This window comes from Lissotriton helveticus, chromosome 6, assembly GCF_964261635.1.
Source record: "Lissotriton helveticus chromosome 6, aLisHel1.1, whole genome shotgun sequence".
Lineage (NCBI taxonomy): Eukaryota > Metazoa > Chordata > Amphibia > Caudata > Salamandridae > Lissotriton > Lissotriton helveticus.
This window is the reverse complement of record NC_136067.1, coordinates 649,477,829-649,502,540: the sequence shown is the minus strand read 5'-3', so window position 1 is coordinate 649,502,540 and position 24,712 is coordinate 649,477,829. Positions and strand designations below refer to the sequence as shown.

Sequence of the window (24,712 nt, the reverse complement as noted above, 5' to 3'; positions counted from 1 at the left end):
TAATTTCAGATTTGGAAGAATTTGAATAAGGCTATTTCGGTTTCCGGCAGGTTTGATCTATATGTAGGGACGAATGAAGTTCCTTTGTTTAAGATCATCATCTGAGTATTAGTGAGTTGTTTATTGGAAATGTTGATGACTAGGTCACTTTCGTTTGGCTCCTTGTGACTCGCCTTACTCGTTCTTCTTCTGTTTCTCTTTCCTCTCCTTGTTTTCCTGTTTGTGGTGGAGCATTTGCCGCGGGGCTTATATCTAAAAAAGCCGGTTGTTGTACTTGAGTTGAGGGTATTTGAGTTTCAGGCAGTTTTGAGGTGGAGGGAATAGGTTTCCTTGTATGAGATATATCAGATTCTGAAACTACGCTTTCTTCAGATGATCCGGTATTTGATCTTTGTTGTGGTTGTTGCCATTTCTTTTGGTTATAAATTTCGGCCCATGTGTAGACTTCTTCGAGTTTATAATCGATAGTGTCTCGACGGTATTTGCGTACTTTGCGGTCATTAACCTCTTTAGTATATTTGTCAAGTTTAATGTTAATTTCATCTAGTTGTTTTTGGAGATCTTCATGTTTATTTAATTCTCTTTTTATGCCTTCTAATTCTTCTTCGAGCTCCTTTAATACTTTAGCTAGTTCTTCAATAATTAGGAGGATGAGATCCAATGAACATTTGTTAAGAATTTGATACCACTTTTCAATGAATTTCTTGTTATTTTTACATAGCATCGGTTTAAGGGCTATTCATAGTCCCCGAGGAATCCTTTGATTTTTATGATAATGAATTAATGTCGTGGCGTGAAGCCTTTGGTTGATTTCCTTTTTGCTGATGTATTCTAATTGACGTAACAGTTGTGCCACTGTAGAGGTTTGGGGTGTGAATGCTCTGGTCTCCATATATGTCTTTGGCTGCTTCTGATGAAAATGCTAAGGTTTCGGCTTTGTTTATGGTCATCTGTGCTATTTCATCAAGTTGCATGATTAATCGTTGGTGCAACCGGGATGGGGTAGGCAAAAAGTGTCAAATATGAAAAAAGTTTTTGATCCCGATGCACTCGTTTCAATTGAAAAATAAAAATATTCTCTGTTTTTAGGTGGCGCTAACGTATGTCACACGATGCCTTACGTGCCTTGGACAATGGTAACCAATGTGTGGAGGTTGAATCACCTTTCACATAAACGTGCGCTCGAATAAACATGAAGCTATGGAGCTTCTCATCAAAGTTTTTTGGTTTCTTCCAATAATCTAAAGTCCAAAATGTATATCATGAAATCATTTCAATTTTTATTTGCTGATTATTTTCTTTCCTTATTTTGTTTCATAAGGTTGTATAGCATTATTTTTCTAACAATCCATTTATAAACATTATTAAGTTTAAGTTTAAGTTTAAATCACTTATAGCGCGCACGTACACCTTACGGTTTCATGGCGCTATGGTACACTGAGCCTCAATTAGCGGGGGGGGAAGGACCGGAAACAGATGAAAATTATTGGGGAAAGGCTCGTGAAAAAAGAAACATTTTAAGAGCTTTTCGAAACTGAGAATATTCAGTGAGAGACCTAAGGTAAAGCGGAAGTGAATTCCAAAAACTAGGGGCAATAGTGGAGAATTTGGAACCTCCCCATTTTTTACGGCGAAATCGGGGGACAATCAACAGATGTTGGGAAGAAGATCTCAATTCCCTCACAGGTCTATACGCTTTAATTTCAGAGGATATGAAGGAGGGAGCGGATCCTGACTGGGCCTGGAAGGTAATGCAACCCATTTTGAACAGTGAGCGCTCACGAATAGGGAGCCAATGAAGGGATTTTAGAAGCGGGGTGACGTGATGTGACTTGGACAATTTATAGACTAGGCGAGCGGCCTGGTTCTGCACCAGCTGCAGCCGTCGAACATTATAGGCTGGCATACCACAATATAAGGCGTTGCCATAATCTAATCTGGAGACAACCATAGCCAATACAATGAGTTTTAGAGCGGGGAAAGAGAAAAAGCGAGATACCTTACGGATAGTACAGAGGGAGAGGAAAGAAGAGGACACCACGGAACTCACCTGGGAGTGCAGAGTGAGTTGATCATTAATCTTGAAGCCAAGCGCTTTGACAGAAGGAGACGGGGAGGGAGGGGAACCTAAGGAGGGGGGCCAAAAGAGAGATGACCAGGGACTGGAACAACCACCTGTCAAAACCAGTTCGGTTTTATCCAGGTTTAGTTTCAGGTGGTTGTGGCTAATCCAGTCCCAGGTAAATGTCATAATAGTGTGAAAATTAGAAATAGAGTCAGGGGATGAGGAGAGGTTGAAAATAAGCTGGAGGTCATCCGCATAATTAAATACGGAGACCTCCATTTGTTGGAGGGCAAAGATAAGAGGCGCAATGTAAAGATTGAAAAGTAATGGGGAAAGGGAGGAACCCTGGGGGACCCCGCAAGGCACTTTACAGGGCTCAGCCGAGAAGTCGCCCAGCCGCACTGCTTGGGTGCGGACCCTTAGGAAGGAGGACAACCATACCAGGGCTACCCCGCCGACCCCAGCCGCCCTGACACAGGAATGTAAGATGGAATGATCCACCGTGTCGAAGGCGGCGGACAGGTCGAGGAGGACCAGGGCCTGGGGAAGGTTGGTGTCCATGCCTTCTCTAAGGTTGTCAAGGACGGATAGTGCCACCGACTCGGTGGAATGAGCGGGGCGGAATCCGACTTGACGAGGGGCCAAAACCTGGTTATCTTCCACGAAGATGGTAAGAGCTCGGGTCACATGACGTTCAAGTACCTTCCCTAAAAAGGGAAGTAAGGAGATGGGATGAAAGTTGACAGGAGCAGAGGGGTCAGCACCAGGTTTTTTTAAAATAGGAAGAATAATGGCTGCTTTTAATAATGGAGGAACAATACCTTGAGATAAGGAACAGTTAAGAAAGGAAAGTGGGGGTAACCTACAAGTTGTGAAGATAAGTTTAAGGATGTGAGCGGGGCAGGGGTCTAGCGGGGAACCTGATTTGACCAAGGAAAGTAAAGAAAGAAAAGATTCTTCCGTTAAGGGAGGAAATGAGTCAAAGCGGGCCTGTACAGGGGGGCTAGGGGGACAACAATAGGAAGAAGAAGGGGGGAAATATTGGTTTTGATTTTAACAATTTTGTCCAGAAAGTAGGAATTCAAAGAGTCACAAAGAGACTGTGAGGGAGGGGGTTTAAGAGTGGTTCTATCAGCATAAGCGAGATTGTGGACTACGGAAAAGATTTCTTTGGACTGATTCTCAGCTGCTAAGATTTTAGAAGAGAAATAATCTGTTTTAGTAGATAAAATGGTTTTCTTATACTGTGACAGGAGGGAGGTGTACTGAGTTTTAAGGTTGGGGCAGTAATGACGTCTCCAGGCTCGTTCGGCGTGGCGAACTGAGAGTTTCAGCATCTTAAGTTCCTCACTGAACCAGCGATTGGAGTCATTAGGCCGTTTGGAGGAGACTCGTCGGAAAGGTGCGATCGAGTCACAGCCTGACTGAAGCCATGTATTAATGGCATCAGCTTGGATTGAGAGCGGTAATCCTAATAGGTCTGGGCAGAGGGGGAGGAGTGTGGAAGCCACTAAGGATGCATCAATCCGGCCCCAAGAGCGTGCCCAGATATTTTTGGGAAGGGGGGGCTTAGAAATTGGGTCAAGAGGTAAAGAAAAAGAAATCAGACAATGATCAGACCAGGAGCAGGGGGAGATAGAGAGGGACACTATAGGACAGTTAAGAGACCAGATCTGGTCAAGAGTGTTACCCAGATTATGAGTGGGAGAGTGCTCCTAGGAGTTAAAATTAAGAGAAAGGAGAGTATCAGAGAATTCTTTAGAATAAGAGCATTCTGCAGGGTCCGAGGGCCAAAAGTTGAAGTCCCCTAGCACCATAACGGAAGAGTTGTTTACCGCTAGGGTGGCCACCAACTCTTGGAACCCGGGAAGAAAGGCTTGGGAAAATTGAGGGGGACGGTACATAAGTAAGCAAGTGAGAGGAACTTTTAGAGAGAGAGAGCGGACGACTAAAAAGTCCGAAGTGCCAATAGGGGGGAAAGTGAGAGGCTGAAAAAGAAGTTATTTTCGAGCGATCAGAGATACGCCCCCACCCACTTTGTCCGCGGGTCGGTCTGCTCGAAGCACGTAATAGGTGGCAGGGAGAGCCGCTAATAGAGAAGGAAGAGAGCTATCACGAAACCAGGTCTCTGTAAGAAATAAGAGATCAGGTTTGTGTAGGTCTAAAAGAACAGAAAGCTCATGGTAGTGTTTAACAGCAGAACGCGTGTTTAGATAATAGATAGATAGAGAGGCGGGAGTGGGTGAAGTGGGGTGCTGGGTACGGGAGACAGGGGAGTGCATAGGGGAGAAAGACCGGGAGGGAAGAAAGGTGGGGTGTGTAGGGACTGTGAGTCCCAGGTTGTCAATATGAGAGATCACCGAATCATTAATCCGCCAAGGGCCTTGAAGACTGTACAGTTGGGCAGACGAGTAGTGTCTTAGTGGGGCAGGGGGGGGTGGCCCTTGGTCCGGTCGGTCGCGGACGGGCGCAGACGGGCTTGCCTTAGGCGCGCATTCGGCGCGCACGCTGCGCCCGTCCGCTGCGCTTCCGGAAAAGACACATACTTTATACCAGTGACACGGGGTAGGGAGGGGGCGTGGCCTAGGCAAGTGAGCGTGTCCCGCTGATGGCGGGGAATGGCGGCAAGAAGGTTCAGACACCTCGCCTGCTGCAGCGATAAATCCACCGTGCGGGGGCGTCAGTGCCTCAAACAAGATGAAAAGCCCAGGGGGTGAGTGATAACAGTTTTAAAAGCACACAATATACAATTTTTAAAAATAACGCAAAAAGCGCTGCTACCGGCTGTGCCTCAGGAGGAATCAGGTATGGTGGCCGGCGCTAGTGATCAGCGCTTAAGAAGGAGCCTGGTGGAGGGGGCGTGGCCTAGGCAAGTGGGCGTGTCCCGCCGATGGCGGGGAATGGCGGCAAGAAGGTTCAGACACCTCGCCCGCTGCAGCGATAAATCCGCTGTGCGGGGGAGTCAGTGCCTCGAACAAGATGAAAAGCCCAGGGGGTGAGTGATAACAGTTTTAAAAGCACACAATATACAATTTTTAAAAATAACGCAAAAAGCGTTCCTCCGCCCAATGCATTTCGGGTCGATGGGTAAGACCCTTCGTCAGGGGCCTAAAAAATGAATCAATACAGGACCTTAGCAAACTGCAAAGCTCATGATATTTACAACATAATTGTCGAAAATTTTAATTTAAAGCAAACAAACGTTATTCAAATGAATATTGACAGTATTATAGAGAACGTTCAGTTAGAAATAGTGAATGGAGATTAAGTATAGCGTGTTGACTATATGAAAGAAGGAGAGGATATGGGCTAATGATACTCCGTGATGTTAGCGATAAACAAAAATGTGCCATTTGGAGAATGAGTAAATAGTCAATGTGCGTGATCAAATATAGAGGAGTGCTCCGAGATGTTTTTTAAAAAAGACGATAACATGCATGTAACGGTGCTATCATTTCGATAAGCAGGGAAACAACGTGCTTGGTGAGATAGAGAGAAAACTTACTGGAAATCGACGTGAAGTTACACCAGGAGTGTTAATGGTTGCTAAATGTGTACGGGTGCTGAATGGGTTCAAAAATCAGTGTTACGATCACGTGATACGAGTATTCTGACTTCAATGAAAATCGGAAACAGACTATGCGGAAGAAGGAAACATTTGTGATGGAAACAGAACCTTAATTAATAAGGGGAATGTATGTGATATTGAGAAATGGTTGGATTACTGAATCTTGTGAACCATAAAATCGCTCCTAGTTTCAGACAAACTACATGGTCATATGATCGGAATGAAAGACTACAATAGACATAGAAAACATGAAGATTTGCAAAGTTCACATCTGATAAAATGACCAAAACAGTTATAGTGATCAAGTTACTGTAGCATATATGTGTGGTTAAAAAATAAAAATAAAAAATAAGTAAAATGGTTTGCTAGTGCCACTCAAGCTGGTTTTACTCATTTAAATATAGCACTTGGGAGAAAAAAGCTGTGTAATGGTATCCTGAAAGTAAGAGAGAGAGAGAGAGAGAGAGAGAGAGAGAGAGAGAGAGAGACAGAGAGAGAGAGAGGGAGTGTGTGTGTGTGTGTGTGTGTGTGTGTGTGTGTGTGTGTTTGCGCGCGCATGTGTGTGTGTGATATTAAATTTTTGGTTGTGTGTATGTTTGTGAGTATATATATTCAACAGAGAGAGTGGGAGTCTACTGAGAATAACATTCAGCAAGGAGCTAGTAGAATGAAATGTGGAACAGATAGGAAAGAGTTCCATCTGAACTATTATTAGTTGGGGACTTTTTTTATCTAGTTATCTTAAACAAAGGATTGCTGGGGGATGCTGGAGTGCTATCCACAAAGATGGATGCATAAACAAACAGTCTGGCCATTCAGCCTATTTAATGTTCAAAAGTGTGCTTCATGATAGGATTGAAAAAAGCATGAGCAATACAGCAAGAATACCTACTGCCCACGATTTTTTCTTGAGCCTCCATCGAACCTGTGACTGTTGCTCCACTGTGACTCCAGTTATCATGGGCTGAGGAAATTCCAGTGTCACCCTAGCTCCTATGGAGGGTTGATGGAGTGGTAATGCAGTGAAGGACCAAAATGTCAAGCGTCCCCGGGGTTCACCCAAGGGCTCTGCTGGAAGTGAGTGGCTAAAAGCTTGCACTGAGGGATAACACCTAGAAGCTGCCAGAATGAGAGATGATGGGACCAGCCATTAGTTTGTCGGTGTGAAAAGGCTGCCAGATATCAGAATGGTGGGACTGCCTTCTCTTGGTTCCCTATGGGTGACAGACCAGCACTGAGTTTTGGGTGGCCAAAACTGACACTGGCCCCATAGCAGCAGCTGGGATGAGGTACTGTCCCACTTGGCTGCAAATATGTTCATGGTGTCAGTCTGATATGACCTGCTCGACAGGCCACTTGTCCTATTTTGAGAAAGCCTGTTAGAAATGCCTCATCAGTCCCCATGACTCCTGACAAAATTACGACTTTGGCCACAAACTATCCCAAGATGTACAACACTAAGCTGAAGATATATGATACAAGTTTGATGGTATATATGCAAATTATCCCATAAAGGAATGGCTGAATCCAACTAATTGGTCAGCTGCCCTAGAGGTTCTGAACAACAAAACTGCTGCTAGCGATGTTGCACTGGTGTACCTGTAGGCGAGTGGAGGCAGGTCAAGGCTGCCTTTACACCTTGCCGCTACAGAGCCTTGCGACATATCACAGTGCTCTGTGAAAATTGTCAAAGGTCACTCTAACAAAGTGAGACTTTCATTCCATTCCAAAAGCCAAGTAAGAAGGAAGAGGGAGCTGCTGCACTGATTGAGAGCCTGCTGGCTCCAATATTACAGAGGACGGTGAACCCTACATGAAATCCCTGTTGCTGAAGATGAATGGCAGTCTTTGCACAAACGATGGGAAGATAATCAACTTATCATTACATCTCAACCCTATAAAAGAAGAGCTAGATAGGCAAGTCACAAGAATAGGCATGGCTGAGCACATGATCTCAGGCAAAGAACATGCTGTGAGGACCCTAAACTAAAAAATATGTTTCATACCGAAAAGCTTTGCATTTAATGGATTGTGCCAAATTCACAATTAGAAGGCAAGACCTTGGTGAAACAACACTAGGAAATCTAAGAATGACAAGAATGTGTGCTTACCTGGGGAACGTTGAAATGTTTGTTGAATCTAATGATCTGATGTGTTTGCCAGATCAATTTGTTTGAATATTTGTATCACTGAAAGAGTACTTTGCTTGCTGGTCGCTAGGCCCTTTCTGGGTATCCCTTCAGGCCCATCATTGCAAAGTTCCCAAATTATTTACACAATACATGATGCTGGGTTGTTTATGTCCAGAGTAAAAGGGGATCTACAGCTTCACGGGTCTTATTTCTCAAGTTACCCTAATTTACAGCGAAAGGCCAGGAAGCCAGAAGAGCATCTGCATTGGGTAATAAAAAACGTACATAGCAAGGAGTCACATATGCCATGTGAAAGCTTGTCAGCAAAACATTTAGCACAAGCATAAAGTATACTTCTTCACTGGTCCTACTGCAGCTACCAAATTTGCAAATCCCCATCTCTGCAAGGACACAGTTGGCAGAAATGGTCTGCAGGATGGTAATACAACGGCAAATCAAGGTGGACCAGAAAACACCAGGAATTTGAAATGACTTCCAGATCCCTTGTTTCTGTTGTAGTCTCAGAAAAGATGTGCTCTAAGGCCACAACTGTGGAACTGTGCTAGTTACCAGACATTTTACACATTATTAAGTGTTACTGGTCAGTGACTATAACTTGTATTCTGTTCAGTAAACGATAACTTCTAGCTATGACATCATCGATGACGAGGCTTCACGTTTTAGGTTCCAGTCTGCACATGTGTGTGCTTCCATTTGGGAATATTGGTGTAGCAAATCTGCCTTTTCTTCATGATCACTGCAGATTTATTTGCCTTTCCTGGAGGCTATATTTTCTGGTACTAGGACTCCGCCCTATGACACTGTTAATATGTGCCACAGTGCATGTGCACTTGACTTAAAATGGAAGTGGTAAAATTGATTTCATTCAGTTGGTATGCTTAACTAACCTATAGGGGCAGAAAATGCACTAGTGGTGTGGAAAGTGAATGTTAAATGTCTTATGTGGACTATGCTGTCTTTATTTAGCACTCACATATATGACACAAATTATGACTGCCAGGGGCACCACTGGGCTCTGGCTGGATTGCAGTTTAAATGCACTCCAGTAACACATGGGAGGGAAAAGTGCCTTTGCCACATAGAAAGCCTATTTGTATATATTAATAAATTGTCCTGAAAGTGTGAAACTCAAATCTATTTCACTGTGTAGGCCTTGCTACAGCTTTGCCTCAATAGGTACTGCTAGGATTAAATCTTTATTTGCCATCTCTGCTTAAGGAAATGCTAGCAAATGCTTCAAAGCTATTTCCTATACATTTTCCAAAATTTGATTTAACAGTGAAATCAGATGTTTGATAACATAGTGGAAAAGTAACTTTGTATACACGTAATTTGTGCAGACTGTGCCAAAATTGGCCTAAAACTAGTTTTGTTACTTATTACCTCCAGAGCTGGATCACCCATCCTTGCCTAGGAGAGTTAACAGCTCAGGGGCCAATAGATTGCCTCTGGAACCAGGAAGAGCAAATGGGTGTTAACCAAAGACCACATCGCATGGATTAGCTATCTGGTAGTAGTCAAGAACAGTTGGGAGAACAAAGGGGAGCTTCAGTACTCTCTTGACTTACAGATGCTTCTCCTATTACTTTCCATTACCCTCCTAAACCCCCTGACTTTAATCACAGTAGAGAAGATCCCACTTTGACCCTGTTAGATTGAAGGAGAGCTCATCTACTAGGGGAGTGGCTAGAGAATTGAAGACACGCGTGTCTGGTGGCAGCTGAGTACCGACATCTTGACACAGGGGCTCCTGTGTAATTTTACAGTAAGACCAAGAGGAAGTGTTTCAAAAGAAGATGGGAGTTGTGAGAAATTAACTACACTTTGGTGGTAGAATTTCTCTAATCAATCGGTAGTGCACAGGCAAACATCTGACCCTCCCCAACACCCCCTCAGAACATTCCTTAACCTGTGAAAACTCCACATGAACAAAGAAGGCCCTGCAGGAACACTCCTGACTCTTGCTGCTGCTGATTCCATCTGGCACCTAGTGACTTAAACTATACTTCAAGGGCGAAGCAATGTCTCCTGGTTGCCGGCTTCAGTGACACAAAAAGGGTAGAAGGATTTCTGATTCCAGTTGTTCGAAGAGGGCTGAATCCTGCAGGAGACATGGTTAGAAAGAGACCAGGTGTCTAGAACCCTGCCCTGAGGAACTAAGGGACAATAGAACTGACAATAAGGAACTTACCAGAATTTGAAAAAAGTTTGGAGGTGGTCATTTCTTTCCACGTATGGAGACCCAGGACAAGTTGCTGTGGCTTGCCCAGTGACGTCGCAACCAAGACGGGCAGGAAAACCAAGTATGTCCCACTCAGAGCTTTTCACCACACTAAAATGTTTCCGAGGGGCATCACATCAAAGGTATCTGGCTTTATGGAGCCCTGCCATGCCCTGCTACAGCTTCCAGTCTTACCCTGTTGGAGGATTTTGACTTACAAATAAGTTACTAAATCCAAAGCTAAAATATTGGACTGGGACAAGGCGGCAGTCTATCCAATCCACAAAGCAACCTCAGGAGCTACAAAATCCAGGCTTGTCCCAATCGCATTTTTTGGTACCGAACCCAGTGGCTTCAGAAGGAGCTCAGCAACATATGAGACTTCAAGAAACCCTGGATGGCCACAGCCTTGGACCTTGCCAAGCTGGAAGAATTTGACTTTCATTTAAGAGACTAAGTGCCTGATTACAAGTTTTGCTTCACTGCCGCCAACTAAGCGATCTGCCCACCGTATTACGATGTTGTCAGATTTCAGAATGAAAGACCACCAGAGCTGTGGCATCGGTAGGGGAAGCAGCTGCCATAGGGCGGTACAGAGACGTTTCTCAGCTGTCCGAATTACGAGTTGGCTTTCCAACGAGCCAACCGTGTGGTGAAAATTGCCTGCTTCGAGTCCTCAGTAATGAAGGATTTGGTGTGCAAACTCACCCATTTCCCTTTCTTTCCTTCAGTCTCAGACGTGGATGCCTGCACACAGGTCCCCTCTTTACAGCAACATCTTGACCCCAGTAAAAACGACCCTTTTGGTGCCGAAATCGAGGTAAGTCTGTTTTGTAGTATGTACCCATTGACTGGACTGGGCACACATGGTCCAGACTCCAGCAATGGGTAAAAGGTATTTTTCCACATGCCATGCATATGTGTATATTCAACACGTGTGAAGTCAGAATATACCCACATGCATCAACAAATATGTAAAAATATTCACTGCTGTCAGAAAGACCGCCATCAGCCATTGGAGACATCGTACTACGGCAGACAAGAGACCGGTGCCACGTGGGTCTTCTTCGGACCACCTCCACGGCAGTACAGTGGTCGGACAGCCAAACATGTAATCAGGCCCTAAGTCTGAAAGGTAAACCTTTAATTGAGATAACATGCATGGTGTACTTGACCTGCACTCCATCACTGTCAGCCTAAAACCACTCCAGACCCAGGTCAACTGTGGACAGTGATTTTTACACACTTCTGGGGCCTGTGTTTTAATAGGCTTAAGTGGACTACAGGTGGGCTACTGGTGGTGACTACTGTAAATTGTGCATACTTAATCCTGTGATATTGAGTGGTTTTGTATGGTCACTGATGTGGTTGTATTTGTATTTGTGTTTATTAAACACAACATTCATCCCAAGGAATATCAAGGCGCTAGGAAGCGTTTTCCTGAGAAAGAGGTAGTGGTAGTGGAGGACTGATCATCTAGGAGCAGAGGGAGCTATGATAAGGGGCTGCAGGTGCTGGTATCTATATTCTGGGAAATAGCCATGTTTTCAGCTTCTTCCTGAACGGTATGTATTCGTTCATAAGGCGAAGGTTTAAGGGAAGCTCATTCCAATTGACAGCGGCCAGATTGGAAAAGGAACGACCCCCTGCCCTAGCTTTCTTAATACGTTTGTTTAAGCCAGGGCATGGTTTCATGACCTCAGTTTTTGTGTGGGAATGTAAAATTCGATTTTGTCCTGCAATATTCATGGACCGCATTTGTGTAGCGCTCTGTGTGCAAAACACAGTATCTTAAAGTTGGCCCTTTGACACACAAGTAACCAGCGGAGTTCCCTCAAACATTCTGATGCTGAGCTGTATTTGCTTTTGTTGCAAACTACTTGGCAGCGGCATTTTGGATCACTTGCAGTCGAGAGAAAAGATACTCAGGCATGACATAAAGAGCATTCCCGTAGTCTAGTTTATGGATATCCATGAGAATAATCTTCTTAATAGTTTTAGCATAGCGAACCTTTTTACGCATAATGCTCACACTTGGTCTTGCATGGTTAATGCATTGTCAATCAGTAAGTTCAGCTTTTTTGCAACACGTTTAGGTTCCGAGGAGGCTCCTAGGGACTGAGGCCACCAGGTGTCATTCCAGAGTAAGTGAGCCCTAGGAAGAGTAGGATTTCAGACTTCTCAGCATTCAGCTTCAGACAGTGCTCCATCATTCAAGTTGCTGTTTCTGAGAGGCAGTTGACCAGGTTATTTCTGGTGTCCTCATGTTTTTCCTCGAAGGCAACTAGTATCTTTGTATCATCTGCATAGGAGCAGACATTAAAGCCCCATTTCCTGACGATCTTAGCAAATGAAGAGACATAGACATTAAAAAGGTTTGGACTTAAAGAGGCTCCCTGCGTGACACCATAGTTGATGTTTTGTTGAGCTGGAAGAGAGAGGGCCCATTTGAGTTTTTGGGTTCTGTTGCAAAGGAAGGAGTTAGACCATTGAAGGGCTTTCGAGAGTTATCCTTTTTTGTGCAGGATTTTCAGCAGGTGACTTCCACGCTATTAGAGGCTCTTAGCCAGTCTGGGATGTATCCAAAAGATTGTTGGTTTCTAGAAAGTTAACCAATTGTTTATTGACCATTTTCTCCAATACTGGGCAGACTTAAAGCCCATGACCTCATCTAAATATTTACACATGAGAAATTGGACAGGCACTCTGTTGTGGATGATCATGTATTCATTGTCTTTCATGCAGCCTGGATAGTGGAGGGCTCCAACTGATTCAGCTGTATACCCATTTGAGTTGTTGTTATATGAGAAGGGCATCAGTATGGTAGGGGTGGACAGTTAATACGTTACTTGTTTGATTGAAGACAGCAACAGTTGGATGGTTGTAAGGATGTTGACAGCACTATACTCAGGAGTGGCATGTGGGATTTATAAAATGACACTCTCATTAGCCTTATTTGTGGTAGTTAGCCCTGAGTCCCAGAGATGTAGAAGTCTGATTATTAAGATGGAATGATCCCAGAGAAGTTAGACACATCCAGGACTAGGACCAATCTAATTTGGTCATGCTTCAGGTTGCTTCAGGCAACGCATTTGTCCCTCAGTAAGTCCCATTAATAGCTCTAATAGAGGTTTCACATTCTATGACACATACTCAAGTGTAGTTGCAATACTGCAGAAAAGGGGTCTACATTTCATAGATTTTCTCAATCCATGCCGATGCACAGAATGCTTTCATGCTCATGCTGGTAAACACATAGGTCCCATATCTGCTTCCTTGAGTTTTATGACAACATTCTGTACAAACTATGTGAACTACATGGACACAATATATGGAAAGAGACTTCAATACTGAAGTGAGTAAAAAGCTCAATCAATCCAGGCCTTCAGGCAGTACCTTGTTAGGAGCAGCAAAAGGAATCCTGCAGATTATTGATATACTGAATCTAGTGACCATATGGAAGCACAAACACAGTTAGAGGAGCATTTGCATATTAGTCAAAGGTCCATAGAGCTCTGTATCATAACAACTAATGAATAACTCCAAAGATAATGTCGACTAGATCAGAGCCACTGAGCTTCTGAAGAAGTTTTCGGGCCATTCACCAATAATGATGACAGTACACAACCACATTTATGTGGTGTTTATGGTGCTTTCCAGCTGAGAAGTTATATAACTCAATATTCAATGCAAAGGACCATTCATTCACCATAAATCTTTTGATAATACTGTTGCTTTGGTACATGAAAGAGAATGGTGTTGCATGGCCTTCAAAATATGTAAATGAAGTGCTTGCATGGCAGAAGAAGTGAGCATCTGAAGACTTTACAGTATGATTTACATACATGGAGGCTATAATTGAAGATCCAGAACATGTTAGGTTAGGCAGGAAAGGCCTCCTGGTAACACTAGATTCTACAATTCTAGCTTTTTATGAATCAACAAACAGAGGAGTCAGTTTCCTAGGCAACAACAATAGGTACGACCCAACAGTAAGCAACACTGGCTTGAGTGGTCTTGCAATCCTGAAAGTGAAAAACTCATTTGGTTTAGAGGGTCACACTAGTGAGAGCATCTTTCATGTACTAATCAAGTATTATACTGCCCTCTATGCCTCAAAATCTTTATCAACTCTGGTTGTCCAGTTTATTGATTACTTGACCAAGGCATGGTTAGACAATGCTTATAGATAGCACTTAATTAAAACTATCACTCAAGAGGAGGTGAAGATCGCTGTCAAATGCTTCACCATGGAAGATTAAGGCAACAATTGCACCACATTTGTTAGAAATGTATGAAGCATCCATAGACAAAGCACCACTACCTAACACAACCAGAGAAGCAGTAACCCGGCAGTGATAGCAGGCTGTGCTCCTTCTACCATTGTCTGTTGTTCACAAATTTTGTTGCTGAGATTCTGGCACACATTATTACCAACTTCCCTAATCCATTACTGACAAGGCCTGTTTGCCTTAATCAGGCAGGCTTCATGCCAGAGCGAGCTATCAGTCACAACATTAAGATTACTAATAGTAAAGTTTTACTCGTTTGTGAATACCAAAACAGTGGTAAACATACTACAAAGTGTAAGTTTACCTTTGTAAATCAGGTCCACATTTTTTGAGAGACGTTTAAGTCCAGATTAGAAGGCAGGGATGGACATATTAGTGCAGAGAAAAGTAAGTGTTGAATACCACCAGAAAAGGATTGAACCATTATTAATTTCTTTTAAGTAAGAGGTTTGAGGAGAGTGCAGCGTTACTGAGAAAGCAGAAATCTCAGTACATTTCAGTTTGGAAAAAGTAGTGCAAGAAAGGAAGCATGAACAATATTGTGCAATAGGCAAGCCATTTTGATGATGCGCCTACCACCCAAAAAAATGTCTTGCCTGCTTTCTCACTTCATTGCTACTCACTCTCTCTCTATTTATTTATTTATTTATTTACTTATTGTTTTATAGCACGCAAACGTGAACCGTTAGGGTATCAGAGTGCTTTACAGGGATAACACGTTGTATACAAGTTTTAAATAGACAACAACATAGGTAGGAATAGATGGAAGTAAATAGACTTGGGAAGCAACAGGATATTCACAATATTCAGAGCGGCGAACATGAGAGCACTTTGCAGAGATATCCAGCTTTACATTTGTCATAACAAAAACAAAAACAATCAAGAATGAGCAGAGAACATAAAGCTATGCCAATTTGTGGCGTGTGCAATGAATGAGATTTATGGGCGGATTTTGCCCATTAGGATGGTTTTAGGTTCCTTTTTGAATATTGACAGAGAGGGTATTCTTCTGATATTAGGTGGCAGCGAGTTCCAGATTCTTGGTGTGGCCCCAGAGAAGACTCGATTGTATGTTTTTTCCTTTGGGAAGCAGTGTGATTGGAGCACAAAGTCTTTGGTGCACCGGGAGTTTCTGGCTCCTCCAGAAACCACGATTTTCTGGGCAAGATATGCAGGGGAATTCGAGTGTAGCTCTTTGTGCGTGATACATGCTACTTTGAGTTGGATTTTGGCTTTAAAAGAAAGCAGTTCAGTGCCTTCAGGTGCGGTGAGATGTGGTTGCATTTTTTTAAAACCTGTTAAGAGTTTTGCAGCGATGTTGAAGTAAGCTTTTCGGGGGGCCGAACTGATCTTGGGTAGGCCAGAGAGGGTTAAGCATCAGTATTCGATTCTGGAGACAACTAATGCCTGAACTGCCATTTTTAGGTCTGAAGCATTAAGGAATGGTTTTAGTTCCTCAAGTACCTCAAGTGAAACGTGGAATTTTTGGCCATCGAGTTGATGTGGTCTTGCATATTCAGGTTGTTGTCCAGGGTTTTTCCGAGAGATTTGACTGATTCCACTATGGTTGGTGTGCAGTTTAGTGCTGTGATCAACTTGGTCCATTCCAGAATGTCAGTGGTACTTTTAGGGTGGGGGATTAGAAGGAACTCCATTTTTTGTGCATTTAGTTTGAGCTGGTTGCTGGCGAGACATTGTACAGTCAGCTTTAGGGCCTCATTCACAGAGTTTATCTCCTCTAGGGATGAGATTTTGATGGATCTGAGTATCATCGGCATACATATGAAAAGAGATGTTGGGGGTACGCAGTATTTCAGCTAACAGTTCAAGGTAGAGGTTGAAGAGAGTTGGGGAGAGAGTTGAGCCTTGGGGGACTCCGATTGTTATCGGGGAGGGGGCAGATAGATTACTGTTGACTAAGAATCTCTGGGAGTGGTTTCGGAGGAAGGCGAGCGGTTCCCCCTACTTCCATCCTGAATTCAAGGTGTTCAAGTAGCTCCTCATGGTTGAGTGTGTCCAATGCGAAGATAGGTCCAATAGAATTAAGAGACATGTTTGCCTTAGTCGAGGGCTTGAAGAGCATCATCTACGATATGGAGAATAGTAGTGTCAGTGTTGTGACCAGGCCTGAAACCAGATTGGTATTCATCTAGCAAGTTGAAATTAGCAACGTGTTGACTCAGTTGATGTTGCACAAATTCCTCAAGTACTTTCGCTAGAAGTGGAATATTGGATATTGGTCTGAAGCTATCTGGAATAACAGTATTCAAGGTGTTTTTTTTTAAGATGGAATGACTTGACTGGCTTTTAGAGAGTCAGGTATGTAACCTTGTAGTAGGGAAGCGTTGATTATTGTAGTCCAAATGGGAATGATAAATTGGTAGGTCACGGCCAAGTAGTTAGACGGGAGTGGGTCATTAAACTGGTTATTCGGGTTTATGGAGGATAGAATTTTCAAGATGGAATGGTCGTCATATAACTTGAAAGTGGACCAGTGCGCTTGGTTTTTGGGTGTTGCTTGGGGGGGATGAATAGAGAGATGGGTCCCGGGAAGAGGGGGTCGGATGTTGGTAGCGGAATTAAGCTAGTTTCTGAAGGAATTAATTTTGGCTGTAAAGGAGGACAACTCCACACAGGTTATTAGGGATTTTGAAGTTTCTTTGGAGATTTTAGCCAGTTTGTTTGATTGATGTTTAACTATTTCAAAGAGCTTACGAGGTCTGTTCTTAGCGTGTACCAGTTCCGAGCTAAAGAACTCTTTTACTGCTTTAAGGGTGTTCTTGTTGAATGCATTTCTGGTCTTTCGGAGGAGTTTTAGTTGGGAAGCAGAGGGGTGCTGTCTCCAGTTTCTTTCTGTTAGCCGAAGAATTCTCTCCTTGTCTCCGCTCAATCAGGTCACAATTTTCTAAATCTTTTCAGTGCGTGAAATCATGGAAAAACTGTAAACTTGAGAGTCAAATGCCTGATTCACAATAGTAGTATCTAGAAATTGTTCTGTGCAGAGATGTCACTTACGACTGCAGAGTTTCTGTCAAATGTATGCACGCCAAGGATAGAGTAGGATGTGATTCCATGGAAGCAATGACCCAGAGAATCAATTTTCAAACCATCTGACTTAAAAAAAGTCTATCCTCAAGTGTACCTTTTCTGGAAATGTGCCCAAGATATGGAATGCCCATCCCATACACATACAACTTGCCAACTCATTTCAAATATTCACACCAAAACTAAAATACCATCTATTAAACTTGACTTAACGCTTAATATGCTGGCAGTATGTTTAACATACACTGCTGATAACTGATAATGATACTGTTACGTACCTTTCCCCTCTTGGTTGTAGTTTAAAATATTTTTTCTTTATCTGATCTATTACTGTAGATAAAGTTTCCTGTTTTTCTACCAGCCTATTATGCAAACTGATAATCCTCTATTTTCTTACTCGATTTGTATTGTCTTCTTACTTAAAAGTTTGCGTTAAGGCAAAAGAATAGTTTGCATTTTGATTTTATGAGGTATATGTCTATCATAATCAGTTTTTTTTCCAAAGAACACAGTTACATATAAGTAACAATTATTGTAAACTGCTCTGTCACCCTCCTGGATAAAATAATGTGATCTAAAAAAACTACAAAGTTAAATAAAGTACTAAGGAGTGGGCTTGGGTGTAACAAAACTACAAAATTGTAAAAAAGTATTAGGAAAGTGGACTTGGGGGTTACATGGTCCACTGAAGCAAAGAGTCATAACCATGTCGATATTCACTTATATTTTCTAAACTATACCCACACTTCCATGTCCTTACAGGAAGGACCAATGTGCAACCACAAGACGGACTGTCCACAAATTCTACAAACAAATATTTAAGATCATAAATTATTAGACATTTATAAAATGTTTCTTCAACACTTAACTGATCCAATGGCAAGGGTTGAGTGTGGCTGTTGTCTGTGGACCAATGGATCGCGAGGACTGGCGGGAGGCGACAGAGGAGTGGTAAAAGCCTCCCAATTCTGATTGATATAGCTCAAGCTGTTGCATCACACAAATCTCACCAGAGCACTGCATGGGATTAATAGTCTCAGGGAACTTTTTGCGAAGCAACGATCCACATAGGATCATACCCCACATGTTCTGGGATTGCCCAGCACTCTCACACTTTTGGAATGGGGTCCTGGGAAGCTTAGAGGGAGTGTTGGGTTGAAATGTACCCAGAGATCCCAAACGTATTCTCTTGTACATTGCAGTTGACCTCGGAGGCAACAAATATCAGAAAAGATTGCTGTGGCTGTGCCTGACTATCGCTAAAACAGATGTGGTGCACACATGGAAGGACGCTGAGGCTCTCTAGGTCGGGCAGTGGGCCAAAGGCATAGATTACTGTATGGGGTTGGAACGACTGATCGATCTGGCGAGAAGGTGTCTCCAGAAACACTGCAAAATTTGGAAGGGCTGGGCTGATTAAAGAGGTATACAATTGGAGTCCTGTCCATCTATACCATGATCCATTTCTGGAGATGTGCACCCAGGTGACCTTGATGTAAGTGCCAAACAAAGAGGGTGAGAGGCTTGAAGCCTGCAACACAAGTACGAGCTGCAATACTATGTTGCATATATTGCTGCTTTCAGGCTCGGTCGTAATGTTGAAGTCGTGGCGAGCTTGCTCGTACCTTCCTAATATACTAATGCTATGTACCATTTGGATGCTGTGTATTAAAACCAATGAAAATGTTTTTCTTTTAAAAAAGAGGGTCTGTCCATTATTGTGTTTATATAGAAAGATTATAAAGGGATTTTCAATATTGCGTCTGCTAAACAGAATAATCAATAAAGGCTGGAACAGAAATTGATAAATTGAAGTATACTACTTAGTTCCTGCCAATTACATTTTTATAAAAAAAAGCATACCATACACGTTAATCAAAACGTTTTATTACAACCAATTAAATAGTTGATAGAGACGATTTATTATACAGAGCACTCAAGTACACTTTTAAAAAAAAAAACAGGCTGACTGCATAATGTAGTTTTGTACACTGGTGTTGGGAGGTGATTTAAGGCACTTACTGCTGTACATACAAATGTAATTTCAAAGCAACAAAAACGATCCCAGAATAGGGTAAGAAGCATTGTGACATACACAGATGCACAACAAGTAGTGTATGTTTAAAGTAGAAGCTAATAATATGGACATTTGCTGTCATCAAATCTACTAATCTAAATATGAATATCATACAATAGGTTATCCATGAATCCTATCCTAATACCCACAGTACTTAAGCAGTCTTTACTGTCTTGTTTTTACAAAATAAGCTAAATTCAAATCCAGATGCACTAATATGGATACAAATTACATCAACCAGTATTTTCTCTTTCCAAGTTTGATTTATAATTACACTTTGTCCGTTTGTTACTTGACTCAACATGTGCCTAACTGAATATCAATAATGTACCCCTTTAAAAGAACCCAAACTTTAAAAAAGAGGGTTTCTGTACCTTAGTCCTGATAAAGAAACTTTACAAACATGTTCACACAAGCCGAAAGAACAGTATCTCTCCATTACCACAATTAAATCACTGAGCTGCCATCACTGCTACTGTTTATTTTATACGTAAAGGACAGGGCTCACTTTTTCTACTCTCTTTTGTCTGCCATTCTCTTATATTACCACCTTAATTTAACTACAGAACACAATTTAGTGTATAGAACTTCATGTCTCTTACTAGTTTCCACCTGTAGCTCACAGTACTATGTTATGTGAGTGCTCAACATTTTAGCATGTGTGCATCGTCAGAACGTACAATAAATTGAGTTTCTCAGAGTTTAGATAAGTTGCAATAAAATAATATGTACTATGTGCTACTTAGCTGTTTATTATATCACTGTGATTCAGGCAAGACTAGTTCATCAGACTATTGATTATCATTCAAAGCTCTTGCCTCTATTAAACAGGCTCATTAGCAGAAGCAATATTGTATTTAAAACTTTTCCATGCACGAAATTACTCCCAGATTGTTCGAAATTGGGTCTCTAGTTGGCAGAGGTATGCACCCTGTCCAACTAGGGACCACATTCCTAATCAGAGTAAGCTATATACACAATAAAAGATAACCTGTGCTCACCCTCTAATAGCTTGACACAGAGCACCCACATTTAGACAAATAGAGAATAATGTTCAAGTCCAAAATGACAAAAATCCAATAAATAGAACTGGTGTTATGAATTTTTAAAGAATAAATAAAAAGTAGTGCTTTGAGTCATATAGCGTTTAGGGATTACATCAAGCCTCGCAGTGGGTCGTAGTCGAAACCCTTATGTTGCAGGCACTGCATCGCCATCAAACCTCACAGTTGGGTCCTGTGTCATCGTCGAGCAGCGCAGGGATGTCCTTGGATCGGCATTGGCTCGGCATCGACGGGCACTGCATCGGTTCCAATCAGCGCAGTTGGCACTGCGTCGTATCCGATGGGTCTGAACAGCAGAAATCACCTTTCAAAGACCCAGTACTGGATTGGTACCACTTGGCAAGGTAGGACTCGCAGATGGCAAAGTGCAGTGTGCTTTTGCAGAGATACAGGAAGTCTTTGATGGCCCTGAGACTTCAGAACAGCAGGCAAACCAGCAAGTCCTTGGAGTCACTCTAGGTTCAAGTGAGATGGGTCCAGTTCCTCTCCTCAGAAGGGCAGAGATAAACAGGGAGCAGGGCAGCCCAACAAAGCTGAAAGCAGTTACTTCAGAGCAGCAGTCAGAGTGGCAATCCTTGTAGCACAACAATCCTTACTCCTGGTAGAGTTCTTCACAGGTCCAGCTGTGAACTGACTTGGTAGGGTCAGAGCCCCAGTACGTATATCCAAGTGTGCCTTCGGAGTGAAGGTGGCTTCAAAGCAGGCCCTTGAAGTGCACAGGTCTCCTTTCATGCCAGCCCTGCCTGCCAGGCTATCTGTGTGGAGCGGAGGGAGGGGGGGGGGAGCAATCAGCCCTGTGTGTGGGAAACAGGACAGTGCCTATTCAGGTGTAAGTGTCAGCTTCGCCTCTCTCTGCCTGCCCTGGAAGAGCTTTCAGAATATTGATGAATGCAGAGGATTTCTCAGTCACACCTATCCTTCCTCTGTTTGCGGCTGTCTAGAGGGAAGTGTAGCTGTCACGCATCCCAGACATGTATTGGAGACAGGCTGGAAGACACACAGAGCAGTACAAGCAGAGAAATGTCCACTTTCTAAAAATGCCATTTCTAAAACAGTAATGGTAAATCCAATTTTACTAGTAAAGAGGATTTATCATTACCCTTCCAAAGATATGAAACACGATGCAGCTGTTCCTTTCTAATCATGGATTACAGCTTTAAAGTGTTTTCAGGCATTCCCAATGCTAGACTATAAGAAGAGTAGGCCTCACAGTAGTGAATAATGGTGGAATCTAGTAAGAGAAATAACGTTCAATACACTAAATTTAGGGGAGAAGCACATGCACTTTAGCACTGGTCAGCAGTGATACAGTACTCAGAGTCCTAAGGCAACAAAAAGATACAGCAAAAAGAGGAGATAAGCAGGCAAAAGGTTTGGAGGAAGACCACCCTAAGGAGGACAGGTCTGACACAGAGAGTCCAGATTTTTGTGACAGTAGTAATATGGGGAAGGACATTCAACAACCCAATATTTTAAGTGGTTTGAGGGAAGAAAGAAAAATGATTCTACACATATAACAACAGAAGGTACATTACATGTGAAAATTTCCATTTACTTCAGCCCAGCATCTACATACATCTGTGTCAGTGTGCTATGAAAATCATGAGACAGTTTGATTGGTATGATACAGTTCTACTGGCAGATTGTAATGTCCAAATTCTAGCTGCATTACAAAACTTAAATTTCCACTGGATGGGAATGGAAGCTTTCAGTAACAATAACAGCTCCAAACCGCTGCTACTCACAGACAAATGTGTATGCTCACTGGGGTTTCCGACTTATTTGTGAATTGTTCCCTGACAGTTATTTAGAGAGCGAATCCTAATATATTCTTTTTTGAGGTGCAGACCTGACTGCTTTCATTACCATGCACTGAGCTGCGATGAAATTGCCACTCCTTCTCATGATTAATAAGGCCTCAATACACACAAAAATGCAAAAAACCTAGCAGTTTACCCAATGTTAATTGTTATGCAGGTAATTTGTGCTATAATTTTTTCATTGTAATTATTTATGTAATCCAAATGTTAATTTATAAGTTGTTGTAATGTCTAATTCTACTGTTATGTCCTTTTTTACCTTAGTGTATATGCGATTACAAAACAATCTGAATAAATACATGAAGAAATTAAACAATTTCAGTCCAGTGGAAATAATTTTGCAACACGTAAGTTATTTAGCAAAACCTCATAATAAAAACATGGATACCTCAAATTGAAAATAGTGTTCAATTGCAGAATAATTAAGTAAAAAATATCACCCTACAAAATAATGAATGCAGAATATCGACTAGCACCAAATGATCAAGGTAAGTATATATATTGGAAAGTACAATTGTATTATTCTTAATTCCACATCTAAGCACTGTCACAACATACTGTAGATGTTACCAATAGTAAATCTAGACTTTCCTATATTTAGTGAGTCTATAGTTAAATTTACTTACCTTAATAATATAGTTATTTTTGATCTCCTGGAGTCAATAATTTTCTAGGTTGATGCAAAAAACTCAATATTCTGGTAGTGCAAACAACAGTGGCTAAATAATTAATTTCCTATGATTGGTTAATTTAAAAAATCAGCCCGCTGTGCTCTAAATTTGAAAATGTTTGAAAACATGTGGGCTTTTCTTCTTCAACAAATACTGGCAAGGACAGTGCAATAGTTAGGAAATGTTCTCCATGATATTCCAAACAGAGGGCCTACAAGAGGGAACATAGGATAAACTTTTGGCTTTGATAATAGCTGTGACTTATTTTCGACCATTCAGACCACTGCTGAGGACTATGCTGGTGGTTAAAAGCCATTCTCAAGAGTTATTGACCTGACCACATGCAAAAGCCTATAACTAGTCAATGGGTCTTTATCAGCTGGTATATCTTGAGGCAAGCAATCTATTATAGCCTTAGAAGGTAATTAAAGGTCCGCCCCAGCGTTAAAGGCCTGAGATGAAGGTGAGGTCCTTCAACAAGGGATCAGGCCTTTAATGGCCGTTAGAACCCAGCTACGGAGGGCTCTATACTATTAGTACATTCCGCCCGTAGAGGACAGAATGTTTTAATTTGTAAAACAAAGGCCTCAGAGAGCCCGAGTGGATTTCAGTAACAGCTGTGAACAAACATTGTAATGTTGGAGTTTCGAGCTATTACTGGCCATTAGAAGTCTAGAGCACTTTATTATCTTTGATGGAGCTCCCAACATTCTAATAAGCCATTAAAGCATTCCGCCCAGTGATGGTAGAATTTTTTTTTAAAAACAGAAAGATAAGCATTGTAATGCTGAAACTGAGAGTTTATACTAGCCATGATTGGCCTTGAGACACTCGCTTGTCTTCATTTGAGTGCCCAGCATTCCATTGTTGTAATATGGTTATAAAATGGGAGTGGATTAGCTTTCCTTGGACCTCTAAATTTGTCTATAAATTATACCATTTTTTCAATGCCTCCTAAGGTTTTTAGGCCACAATCAAGACACTTATAACAACTATGGAAATACCATGTTTCAACTATGGTACTCCAATTATTTGCAAGTTAGAGACTACAATTATTATTACAGATGCTGCTTAAACCATTAATCTAGATTAAAACTTCTGTTGTATTAATTGATTTTAAGATTAAACAAGAAAATTAAAAGTTAATACAACATAAGTATCTTATTTTCTGAGTGTAAAACAGCTACTTAATTCTACTTATAGTCTGCTGCATGGCTAAAGACCTGTGGGACTGGTGCGATTGGTTCATGGCCCCTTCTCAACTTACAGTACACAGCTTGATTTCCTTATAATCACCTTTTGTGTCCACTCATCTACAGGCATCCCTTGGTTGACATCCTGGATCACTTGCCAAATGTTACTGTCCATGGTTCGGAATATGGTATTTTGCAGTTTATCAAGCCACACCTCCACTCCAGAAGTGATGATAACCTGGATAATCCAATACATAGAACCAAATATGTAACACAGCAGTGAATATATGTAAGCCTTGGCGTGCTTTATGTATGTGCTTTTAACAATATGACAGACATAATATGATAATATATATGACAAAAGACATATTAGATGTTGGAGTGCATCAATACCACTGTGGAAACTACACATCTGTGAGCATAAACTTGACATAACAAATGAAACCAACAATGACACATTTGCATCTCTTAACAGGAACGGGATAGTGGTTCATAAAATAGATTAGAAATGTCATTAGTTACTGTTATTACAAACAGGAGAAA

General features: G+C 41.9%; 1 protein-coding gene across 1 annotated transcript in view; it reads right to left on the bottom strand.

Annotated features, from left to right (window-relative positions):
• LOC144762435 (dynein axonemal heavy chain 5-like) overlaps positions 1-24,712 on the bottom strand; it is a 1,437,549-nt gene that overhangs the window by 780,104 nt on the left and 632,733 nt on the right. Inside the window, exon 44 of the mRNA XM_078647616.1 lies at positions 24,273-24,407. Within this exon, the coding sequence (XP_078503742.1) occupies positions 24,273-24,407 (135 nt within the window). The remainder of the gene's footprint in view (positions 1-24,272; positions 24,408-24,712) is intronic.